This window comes from Entelurus aequoreus, linkage group LG10, assembly GCF_033978785.1.
Source record: "Entelurus aequoreus isolate RoL-2023_Sb linkage group LG10, RoL_Eaeq_v1.1, whole genome shotgun sequence".
NCBI lineage: Eukaryota > Metazoa > Chordata > Actinopteri > Syngnathiformes > Syngnathidae > Entelurus > Entelurus aequoreus.
Window position 1 is genome coordinate 45201223 of NC_084740.1, and position 13119 is coordinate 45214341.

Genomic DNA, 13119 nt, shown 5'->3' on the forward strand with positions numbered 1-13119 from the left:
TGCAGTGTGTTTACTTGTGTGTGATATCATGTGCGATACAAGCAGTCCTGCAGTGTGTTTACTTGGGTGTGATATCATGTGCGATACAAGCAGTCCTGCAGTGTATTTACTTGTGTGTGATATCATGTGTGACACAAGCAGTGTGTTTACTTGTGTATGATATCATGTGCGATACAAGCAGTCCTGCAGAGTGTTTACTTGTGTGTGATATCATGTGCGATACAAGCAGTCCTGCAGTGTGTTTACTTGTGTGTGATAGCATGTGCGATACAAGTAGTCCTGCAGAGTGTCTACTTATGTGGGATATCATGTGCGACACAAGCAGTCCTGCAGTGTATTTACTTGTGTGTGATATCATGTGTGACACAAGCAGTGTGTTTACTTGTGTGTGATATCATGTGCGATACAAGCAGTCCTGCAGAGTGTTTACTTGTGTGTGATATCATGTGCGATACAAGCAGTCCTGCATTGTGTTTACTTGTGTGTGATATCATGTGTGACACAAGCAGTGTGTTTACTTGTGTGTGATATCATGTGCGATGCAAGCAGTCCTGCAGTGTGTTTACTTTTGTGTGATAGCATGTGCGATACAAGCAGTCCTGCAGTGTATTTACTTATGTGTGATATCATGTGTGACACAAGCAGTGTGTTTACTTGTGTATGATATCATGTGCGATACAAGCAGTCCTACAGAGTGTTTACTTGCGTGTGATGTCATGTGTGACACAAGCAGCTTTTTTACTTGTGTGTGATATCATGTGCGATACAAGCAGTCCTGCAGTGTGTTTTCTTTTTTTGATATCATGTGTGATACAAGCAGTCCTGCAGAGTGCTTACTTGTGTGTGATATTGTGTGCGATACAAGCAGTCCTGCAGCGTTTTTACTTGTGTGTGATAACATCATGTGCGATACAATCAGAGTGTTTACTTGTGTGTGATATCGTGTGCGATACAAGCAGAGTGTTTACTTGTGTGTGATGTCGTGTGCGATACAAGCAGAGTGTTTACTTGTGTGTGATATCGTGTGCGATACAAGCAGAGTGTTTACTTGTGTGTGATGTCGTGTGCGATACAAGCAGAGTGTTTACTTGTGTGTGATGTCGTGTGCGATACAAGCAGAGTGTTTACTTGTGTGTGATGTCGTGTGCGATACAAGCAGAGTGTTTACTTGTGTGTGATATCGTGTGTGATACAAGCAGAGTGTTTACTTGTACAAAGTTGGACAGACAGTAAACATCTAAACGTCCTCTAATAAGCAAACTATTTCTTCTATTTTAGTTATTCACAAAAGTCAAACATGCTAGGCTGAAGGATACTCGCAGCTACACAGCAGCTAAGCACACAATAGCACACAAGCTAGACATTGGTAATAATCCTTGAACAATAAAAGGTGACATTTGTCAAATCATTATAGTTACATAAAAAGTCTCCAAGGCAGTATTAGAAAGTATCCAGTAACAGACGTGTCCGCATCATTCATGAGGAATTATTGTGAGCACTTGGTTGGTGTTCCATCTTGTATTGGATCAAGATCAGTTTGTGACAACATACACAAGGTTCCAGTATGTTGTAATAACCCCCGTCTGTGTCTCCCACAGAGATGTGCACAGCCGACTGCGGCGGCCATGGCGTGTGCGTGTCGGGCACCTGTCGCTGTGACGAGGGCTGGACGGGCGGCGGATGCGAGCAGAGGGCGTGTCACCCCCGCTGCAGCGAGCACGGCACCTGCAGGGAGGGCAAGTGCGAGTGCAGCCCGGGATGGAACGGGGAGCACTGCAGCGTCGGTAGGACTGCCTCTGGTCTGGTTCCAAGGGTTCTTGGCCTGTGTGTGTGTGTGTGTGTGTGTGTGTGTGTGTGTGTGTGTGTGTGTGTGTGTGTGTGTGTGTGTGTGTGTGTGTGTGTGTGTGTGTGACCGGTGGGGGGGCGTGTCCACTTGGACTTGGGGGCGGAGCATGCTTAATTGGATTGGTGCAAGTCAGTCAAGCATGAGTCCAGGATCTCCATGCATCTTCATGTGGGAATGTGCTAAGGTGTCCTCCTCCTCCTCCTCCTCCTCCTCCTCCTCGTCTGCACCTCCTTTCATTGTCCCCCGCTTTTCTCTGCCCCTTGCAAACAAAGCCATGACGTCATGATACCTACTTGGCCCCACGCTTGCTTTCCAATTGGCTGAATGGACGTATTTTGGCTTTAAAAACTACAACATAGCTAGCAAGCCGCTAATGTCCCTCCACAGTGTCTTAGCTAAACTTGTAAGTTTCTTACAAGTAGCATTATCACCGCAGGACGAGGAATATGGGTTATACTTGTATGGGTTAGAATAGCTAAACATGCTTCACTACACACCTTACGAGGATACAATAGCTCACCGCTAACAGCTAGCTAGCGCTCCTAGATGTCAACAAATGGGTGGGTCTATACAAATATCCACTGTAACGATACCAAGTACAAGAGCTGTGTATAGTCGATACTGTTACGATTACATCAGCATTTTTTATTATCACAAAATATTTATATATACAGTATATATATAAATATATATATATATATATATATATATATATATATATATATATATATATATATATATATATATATATATATATATATATATATGTATATATGTATATATGTATGTATGTATATATATACTGTATAGACATATGTATATATACTGTATATACATATGTATAAACATAAATATATTTTTTTCATATGTAACATATATGTATATATATATATACATATATATATGTATATATATATATATATATATATATATATATATATATATATACATATATATATATATATATATATATATATATATATATATATATATATATATATATATATATATATATACATATATATATATATATATATATATATATATATATATATATATATATACATACTGTACATATATCCATACATACATGTATGTTATATATACATTTTTATATATATGCATATATACATATTGTATATTATGTGTGTGTGTGTGTGTGTGTGTATGTATGTATATATATATATATATATATATATATATATTGTGATGTGCGGTCACAAACCAACCTCCCAGAGACAGTTTTGTTTTAAAGTTCAAACGCCGCAGCGTTGTTTTATTCAGTCAGTTTTTCTGAATAAAGGTTAACTTAAAGTTCTTCCCGATTGGGGCTTCCATTGAAACAAACAAATTGTCACTTTTTCCAAGTCTTGATCATGTCTCCTAAATTGCCGCCCGATGGAAGCAGACCTTTCCCAGCAGGGAGCCAGCCACACCCTGAGTCAAACACCAAGGTGCTATTTAACTCCAACACAGTGATTGCCAACCTGCCACAGCTGCCTTGGGGCAGGTGGCCACACCTCAGCCTGATTGAGGATAAAATTAGGGATGTACTTGCCTTCAATGACCACACCTAAGGAGTGGCGTAGTTTGACCTCCTGGTGCATGCTTTCACTGTGATGGCTGGCCCTCTGCCCAGTCTCACCTGTTCGCAGGTATTGTGATGCTCCACATATCCCCCCCCTAAGCTCCTTGTTGGTACGAGGAGCTTCCTGTTCCTCATCTTCGTAGCGGCGGGACATCGCGTCGGCGTGGCGGATATCCTTTCCAGGGCGGTGCTCGACAGTGAATTTATAATTTTGCAGTTCCAGGAACCAGCGTGTCACCCGAGCGTTGCTGTCCTTATTGGTGGCCATCCATTTGAGGGGGGCGTGGTCGGTCACCAGAGTGAAGCGTCTTCCCCATAGGTAATACCTGAGATGGTGGATGGCCCACTTCACAGCAAGACACTCCTTCTCCACGGTAGAATAGTTTTTTTCGTGCTTTAGCAGTTTTCGGCTAATGAAGGTTACGGGGTGTTCATCGGCGCCCACCAATTGGGCTAGGACTGCCCCGATCCCAGTGCCAGAGGCATCTGTGTGGAGGACGAATGGCTTCGTGAAGTCAGGTGCAACAAGGATGGGTTCCTCACACAGAGCCTGCTTTAGCTTCTCGAAGGCCCCTTCCGTTTCGGTGGTCCAAGATACTCGGTGGGTTGACCGTTGGCGCGTGAGGTCGTTGAGGGGGGCCGCTATTGTGGCAAAGTCTTTGATAAACTTCTGGTAGTAGCCGATCAGACCTAGGAAGGACTGCACCTGTCTTTTAGTGATGGGGCGGGGCCAATTCCGTATCTTCTCCACCTTCTGGGCTTGGGGTCGCACACACCCCCGGCCTATCGTATACCCGAGGTAGTCGGTTTCGGTCCATCCTACCCGGCACTTCTTGGCGTTCGCTGTTAGACCAGCCTGACGAAGGGCCCTGAGGACAGCCTCCAGGTGTTCCAGATGGTGGGCCCAGGTTGCGCTGTGGACCACGATGTCATCAAGGTAGGCGGCGGCATAGGCTTGGTGAGGACGGAGGATTCGGTCCATCATGCGCTGGAAGGTCGCAGGGGCCCCGTGGATGCCGAAGGGGAGGACAGTGTACTGGAACAAGCCATCTGGAGTTGAGAAGGCCGTCTTGGGTTTGGCTCTCTGGGTCAGGGGTACCTGCCAATAACCTTTTGTCAAGTCCATGGTGCTGACAAAGCGGGCAGGTCCAAGGCGGTCAATCAGCTCATCGGCTCTAGGCATGGGATATGCATCGAAGGTGGAGATTTCGTTTAGTTTTCGGAAGTCGTTGCAAAACCTCAAGGAGCCATCTGGTTTAGGGACGATGACAATTGGACTGGACCAAGGGCTGTAGGACTCTTCAATGACGCCTTGGTCAAGCATCTTTTTTACCTCTTCTTTTATCGCTTCCCTCCGCGCTTCTGGGACCCTGTATGGTCGTTGCCTGATCACCTTCCCAGGCGGGGTCTCTATGTCATGTTCTATGACATGGGTGCGCCCGGGCATCTCTGCAAAAATGTCCCGGTAGCGGCCCAAGAGCTCTTGGACATCTTGGACTTGTGTTGGGCCAAGGTCTACGCCTACATTGACGGCGGGTTTCTGGGAAGAGAGGTCCGTTAGAAAGGCAGGGCTAGGCAAAGGTGCAGCAGTGTGCCATCTTTTCAATACATTTACATGATACAGCTGCAAACCTTTCCTCCGGCCGGGTTGCTGCACACGGTAGTTGACGGCCCCCACTCGCTCAGTGATCTCGTACGGGCCGTGCCATTTAGCCAAGAATTTGCACTCTGCCGTCGGGACCAATACTAAGACAAGGTCACCCACCTTAAACTCACGGAGACGGGCGCCCTTGTTGTATGTTCGTGCCTGGGCAGCTTGAGCCTTTTCCATATGGTTCCGGACCAGTGGCCATACCCTTCTGGCTCTCTCCTGTAGGTGTTCCACGTGGTCTATAACGTTCCGGTGGGGGGAGGGCTGACTTTCCCAGGCTTGCTTGGCGAGGTCCAGCAGACCCCGTGGATTCCGCCCGTAGAGCAGCTCAAAAGGGGAAAAACCTGTAGAGGCTTGTGGCACTTCACGAATAGCAAACAGTACATAAGGAATTAATTGGTCCCAGTCTTTCCCGTCAATTTCAACCAGTTTCCTTAACATTGTCTTCAAGGTTGAATTAAAGCGTTCCACTAGTCCGTTAGTTTGTGGGTGATAGACGGAGGTTCTTATCTGTTTTATCTTAAGCCATTTATACAATGCTGTCATTACACGGGCCATAAAACAGGTACCCTGGTCCGTCAAAACCTCGTCTGCTATTCCAACCCGGCTAAAAAGCATGAGTAGTTCATGGGCAACATTCTTGGCTGTAGCAACACGCAAGGGAATGGCCTCGGGGTATCGGGTTGCATAATCGACAATGACAAGTATATAGCGGTGTCCACGAGACGATTTTGGCAACGGCCCCACAATGTCCATAGCTATCCGTGAAAATGGCGTCTCAATAATAGGAAGGGGTATGAGGGGATTCCGGAGAAAGGGCCGCGGTGCCGCTTTTTGACATTCCGGACATGTGCGACAAAAGTCCTCGACGGCTCGTTTCACCCCAGGCCAATAAAAACGTGCAACCACTCGGTCGTAAGTCTTCTGGGCTCCCAGATGAGCCCCTAATTGGTGGGAGTGAGCGAGGTACAACACCCGGGTGACAAAACTTTTCGGCACTAATAGTTGTTCGACAACTTCCCCCCCCTTAGTTTTTTCACTTCGGTACAACAGACCCGCTATTACCAAAAAATGAGGATAAGACACCCCACTCACCCCAGCGACCAGTTGAGCGTCTATGGTGGCGATGCTTTGGCGGGCCATTTCCAGGTTCGGGTCAGCCCATTGGGCTGTGGCGTACTCGCCTTGAGGTGGATTCCCCTCGACCGGCATGAGCGGGAACTCAGAGAAGGGGTCTTCACTGGCTGGAGGGGTCTCTCCCCCACTGGCGTCTCTCTCAGATGCTCCACTTCCTGGTGAGGTTCCTCTAGGTGCTCGGAAGGTGGGGAATGCGGTCCGCGGGGTCGAGGCTGCGGGGCGCCGGTCCCGGCGTCTTGTTTGTCGGGGAAGATGTGAGCGGCGGCGGCCTGGGTTCCAATACCGCTGGAAGAGGACACAATCCGTGCCTATCAGCAGAGGGACAGGTAGGTTGGGGACCACCCCAGCAGCCACGACGGCGTCTCCACGGGGGGTCTGGACCCGGATATGACTGACCGGATAATGGCGGACATCACCATGGACGCAGGTGACCGGGACGGTGTCTGAGCCGACAGGACCAGCGTAGTCAGCCCTCACCAAGGTGACGACGCTGCCAGAATCAATCAGGGCATGGGCGTCGGTACCTCCCACCCGCACCGGCAGGGAGGCATGGGGTCGGCCGGTGTCCCCGGTGTGCAAGCAAGGTCGGTGGGCACCCGAGCTGGCGGCAGACGGCATTGAGACGTCTCGGTCCCGCTCCGGACAGGCCCAGGAGATGTGGCCTTCTCGCCCGCAGACATAGCACCTTCTGGGGGGCCGGGCCCACCTTTCCGGTGGGTTACTATCCCTTGGGGAATTACGTGGAGGAGTATGGGGCGGAGATCGCCGGCGCTCACGACCCATCCTTTCAGCAGGGGTGGGGCGGCTTGGCTCAGCTCTGGTGGTTCGGAGCATCTCGTTGCTAACTTGGTAGTTCTCCAACAGAGCTACCAGAGAATCCAGGGAGGTGGGGCTCACCTGCGCAGCATACTTTCTGGCATCGGGCGGCAAAGCTCGAATACACCGATCAATCACCAATCTTTGGATCCAGGGTGTCTCCCCGCCACTCATCAGCCAGCCCTTGGTAAGACGTAGCAGCTCTGCGAACTGGGCCCTGGGCGGCTGGCTGGCACAGTAGGCCCAGGCGTGGTATCGCTGAGCCCTAGCTGGTAGGCTGTACCCATGGCTTGCTAATATGGCGGCCTTGAGCTTGGGGTAGTCTCGTGCGTCCTCTGCTGGCAGGTCACGGCAGGCGTGCTGGGCCTCCCCAATGAGGAACGGGGCAATTATTCCTGCCCACTCACCGGGTGGCCATCGCTCCCTTGTAGCAGTGCGCTCAAAGAGCTCCAAATAGGCTTCAACGTCGTCCTCGGGGCCTTGTTTGGTGAGGACTCCCCCCGGGGCTCGAACCACTGCTTCGTCTTTGTCGACCATCTTGAGCAGTTCCTTCATCGCATTCTGCAACTCCGCCTGGCTTTGCAAAAGCGCCATTACTGCTTGCTCCATACTGTGGTTGGGGAGGGTCTTCTATGCCCGCATTCTCCACCAATTTGTGATGTGCGGTCACAAACCAACCTCCCAGAGACAGTTTTGTTTTAAAGTTCAAACGCCGCAGCGTTGTTTTATTCAGTCAGTTTTTCTGAATAAAGGTTAACTTAAAGTTCTTCCCGATTGGGGCTTCCATTGAAACAAACAAATTGTCACTTTTTCCAAGTCTTGATCATGTCTCCTAAATTGCCGCCCGATGGAAGCAGACCTTTCCCAGCAGGGAGCCAGCCACACCCTGAGTCAAACACCAAGGTGCTATTTAACTCCAACACAGTGATTGCCAACCTGCCACAGCTGCCTTGGGGCAGGTGGCCACACCTCAGCCTGATTGAGGATAAAATTAGGGATGTACTTGCCTTCAATGACCACACCTAAGGAGTGGCGTAGTTTGACCTCCTGGTGCATGCTTTCACTGTGATGGCTGGCCCTCTGCCCAGTCTCACCTGTTCGCAGGTATTGTGATGCTCCACAATATATATATATATATATATATATATATATATATATATATATATATATATATATATATATATATATATATATATATATATATATATATATATATATATATGTATTTTCCTGCTGACCTCAATCTCCTCCATGATAACTACAATCATGTCCCTTCAATGTAACATCGTTAGCACAACATTCTGCCTGCATTCGCTTGCCGGCGACAAAGCAAGAAGTGTGTGTGTGTGTGTGGGTGTGTGTGGGTGCGTGCGTGCGTGCGTGCGTGCGTGTGTGTGTGTGTGCGTGTGTGTGTGTGTGTGTGGCGGCAAAGGACCTATTATTTATTTCCAGCGAGGTTATGATGATGGATGTTGGGAGGATGGATATCTTCCAAATAGAGCTGGCTCAGGACAGATTTGCTCTTATTTAGTTAGCGCGGCGCTATTTAATGTCAGCCCTGTCAGAGGCGCTCAGTGTCACCAAGACCAGGCCGCCTGGAGGCCATGTTGTTTTTAAAGGCGCGTGTGGCGGCCGTGTTGCCTTGGCGACGTGCTAGCATGATCCTGAAACACACACTTGTCACCATAGACATCTTATAAGGAGACGCAGCATCGAGCGTTAATGCCTACTGCCGCTGACGAGACGCGGGGCCGCCATCTTGGAGTGGTGATCCGCTCCACTCAGTGCAGTTCATTTGGCAGGAGCAATGAACTGTAATTCATCTTACCTCACTGAATACCACTCATTTTCACACGCTTTTTTGATAAAGCTATGATAAAGGACACATGTTTTATTATTCATAGTTTGCTTAACAGTAATAGAATATTCTTATATGCTATAAGTGACCAGATCAAAACTGGGAATATAATCCCAGAGAAGGGGAACAACTATTTTTAAGTTGAAGAGACAATATGATTAGGTTATATATACATGCTACATAAACAATGTATGAATACATTAGATATCTATACATCTTATAGACTGTATCTCTGTTGCTGCAGCAGCAGAGAGTTTATTCTGTCTTGACACTTTGTATTGATATTTTCTATTACATTCTTCCCTTAAATGATCATGTTTACAGTGATTGTTTTATATGTATTTTTGATGTATGTCGCTTTGGATAAAAGCGTCTGCCAAATACTTCAACATAAACATATATAAACACCTGGAAGTCTTTATATCAGCTAAAACCACCAATCTGTTTCACTTGATTCAGAATAAAACCAAATTCTGTTTTACCCAACAATGTTAGTATTTGAATATTGTTACTTGAAGACTTATTCCTGGTTACAATTATACTGTTAAGAAAGTATTGTCTTATATTTTGCCTAAAATGAGAATGCACAATAATCAGTGGCGGCTGTTGAATTTTCTTTTTGATTTCAGTACTATTGAAGATCTTTGCTCCTTCTCAACTCTGTGATAATATTCTTTTCACAAAATACAACCAATAGTACGTTAATGTTAAATCTTACTTGGGAAAAGTAATCACCCGATTCCTATTTTCAACAGTCCGATCATTGGAGCAGGAAAACACTGAACACCATCTTTGTTTTGTACCTGTCAACTGTCAGTTTAGCATCTTTGTTTTGTACCTGTCAACTGTCAGTTTAGCATCTTTGTTTTCTACCTGTCAACTGTCAGTTTAGCATCTTTGTTTTCTACCTGTCAACTGTCAGTTTAGCATCTTTGTTTTCTACCTGTCAACTGTCAGTTTAGCATCTTTGTTTTCTACCCGTCAACTGTCAGTTTAGCATCTTTGTTTTCTACCTGTCAACTGTCAGTTTAGCATCTTTGTTTTCTACCTGTCAACTGTCAGTTTAGCATCTTTGTTTTCTACCTGTCAACTGTCAGTTTAGCATCTTTGTTTTCTACCTGTCAACTGTCAGTTTAGCATCTTTGTTTTCTACCTGTCAACTGTCAGTTTAGCATCTTTGTTTTCTACCCGTCAACTGTCAGTTTAGCATCTTTGTTTTCTACCTGTCAACTGTCAGTTTAGCATTTTTGTTTTCTACCTGTCAACTGTCAGTTTAGCATCTTTGTTTTCTACCTGTCAACTGTCAGTTTAGCATCTTTGTTTTATACCTGTCAACTGTCAGTTTAGCATCTTTGTTTTCTACCTGTCAACTGTCAGTTTAGCATCTTTGTTTTCTACCCGTCAACTGTCAGTTTAGCATCTTTGTTTTCTACCTGTCAACTGTCAGTTTAGCATCTTTGTTTTCTACCTGTCAACTGGGCGGTATAGCTCGGTTGGTAGAGTGGCCGTGCCAGCAACTTGAGGGTTCCAGGTTTGATCCCCGCTTCCGCCATCCTAGTCACTGCCATTGTGTCCTTGGGCAAGACACTTTACCCACCTGCTCCCAGTGCCACCCACACTGCTTTAAATGTAACTTGGATATTGGGTTTTCTCTATGTAAAGCGCTCTGAGTCACTAGAGAAAAGCGCTATATAAATATAATTCACTTCACAACTGTCAGTTTAGGCTGCTCGCCGCCTCCTCATCACCACTTCAAGATGGCGGCCCAATTTCTGGCGTCACAGCAGCCAATGCTGCTTCTACTTATAAGATGTCTATGCTTGTCACGCCTCCTCCACCTAAAAGAAGCCAAAACTAAGCGATGAGGTTTAAAACTCCACTGATTTAATGACAAAAAACACAATTATTTCCCTAACACTCCTTTTCTATTTATATAAAGGGATACAAAATATATATTTTAAAATTTCCATCAATTTTCTACTGTTTGTCCTTTATCAAGATTCCTATTGGTCACCATTTTGTGAACAAGGTGAGTGACTCAGGCAGTGACCAAGGAGTATGCTTTCTTAAATGCCGTGCACAGCATTAATTATGTGACCCGATCCAAACATCCTTCCCTAGTCATGGTACAGAAAAAATATTTCACAAAAGTCAACAAACATGTTCACACATAGCACAACCTGCTCATTGAACTTTTTCAATGTTGTAAAAAAAACAGCCAACCCCCATAGACAATTCAAAATTGCGCCCATTTAAATCCATTGCAAGGCAGGATGGGAATTTTTAATCCATCTCCACACTTATTCATGTTTGGCACATTTTAGCTGCTTGATATTTCTGATTGATTGCAAAACTTTTATATATATATATATATATATATATATATATATATATATATATATATATATATATATATATATATATATATATATATATATATATATATATATATATATATATATATATATATATATATATATATATATATATATATATATATATATACAGTTGTGGTCAATAGTGTACATAGACTTGTAAAGAACATCATGTCATGGCTGTCTTGACTTTCCAATCATTTCTACAACTCTTATTTTTTTGTGATGTAGTGATTGGAGCACATACTTGTTGCTCACAAAAAAACATTCATGAAGTTTGGTTCACACCTCAAAAGTGGTAAAGGAATGGCTAAATCAGGCTAGAAGGAAGGTTTTAGAATGGCCTTCCCAAAGCCTGACTTAAAGGTGTGGACAATGCTGAAGTAAAAAGTCCATGTCAGAAAAGCAACACATTTAGCTAAACTGCACCAATTTAGTGGTCAATATATATATATATATATATATATATATATATATATATATATATATATATATATATATATATATATATATATATATATATGTATATATATATATATATATATATATATATATATATATATATATGTGCGTGCGATATAATGTTTGATACAAGCAGTCCTGCAACGTGTTTACTTGCGTGCGATATCACATGCGATACAAGCATTTCTGCAGTGTGTTTACTTGTGTGTGATATCATGTGCGATACAAGCAGTCCTGCAGAGTGTTTACTTGTGTGTGATATCATGTGCGATTCACTTGATCAACTATATTATAACATTCCACACTACTAAATAATACACGTAGGTATGATTCCTGCTGATGTCGAATTGCATCGATATCAGTATTGGCCAATACTCAAGGCTGCGATATCAACATGGTGTCGAAAGGGAGAATGTTATGAATCAAGACTTCTGTACTTCTAATGTACGTTGGTCACAGGCGACCTGGCCGTCTAATCGACTTCAGAAAACGTTCACAAATATATTTCATATGTTTATGAAATATTGCAATATCGTCCTGCATGTCCATCCTTGTCTTCTGTGCTGGCTGTGCTCTTGCCCGTGACGCATGCTCTGCCATCTGTGTCTTGCGAGGACGTGCACTAACACTTTGCCTTGCTTTTGTTATTATTATTATTATTATTATTCTTGTTATTATTATTATTATTATTATTATTATTATTATTATTATTATTGTTATTATTATTATTGTTATTATTATTATTATTATTATTATTATTATTGTTATTGTTTTTATTGTTATTGTTATTATTGTTATTAATATTATCATTGTTGCTATTAATATTATTATTATTGATATTAGTATTAATATTGTTATTAATAGTAATATCATTATTATTATTATTATTAATATTATTAGTATTGTTATTATTATTGATGTTATTAATATTATTATTATATTATTATTATCGTTATTAATATTAGTGTTATTAATATTAATAATATTGTTATTAATAGTATTGTTATGTTATTAATGTTATTATTGTTATTATTATTGTTGTTATTATTGTTATTATTAGTATCATTGTTATTGTTATTATTATTATTATTAATATTATTAGTATTGTTATTATTATTGATGTTATTAATATTGTTATTATATTATTATTATCGTTATTAATATTAGTGTTATTAATATTAATAATATCGTTATTAATAGTATTGTTATGTTATTAATGTTATTATTGTTATTATTATTGTTGTTATTATTGTTATTATTAGTATCATTGTTATTGTTATTAATATTATTATTGTTGTCATTAATATAACATTTTGTTATTAATATTAGCATTAGTGTTATTAGTATTATTGTTATTAATATTATTATTATTTTTATTAATAATAT

The 13119-nt window shown here is 42.8% G+C and overlaps 1 protein-coding gene across 18 annotated transcripts in view; it reads left to right on the plus strand.

The window, feature by feature from the left end:
- Positions 1-13119, plus strand: part of tenm4 (teneurin transmembrane protein 4) — a 312747-nt gene that overhangs the window by 188984 nt on the left and 110644 nt on the right. For all 18 annotated transcript variants that reach the window (XM_062060986.1, XM_062060970.1, XM_062060972.1 and 15 more), the window contains one exon: positions 1599-1784. In XM_062060986.1, the coding sequence (XP_061916970.1) occupies positions 1599-1784 (186 nt within the window). The remainder of the gene's footprint in view (positions 1-1598; positions 1785-13119) is intronic.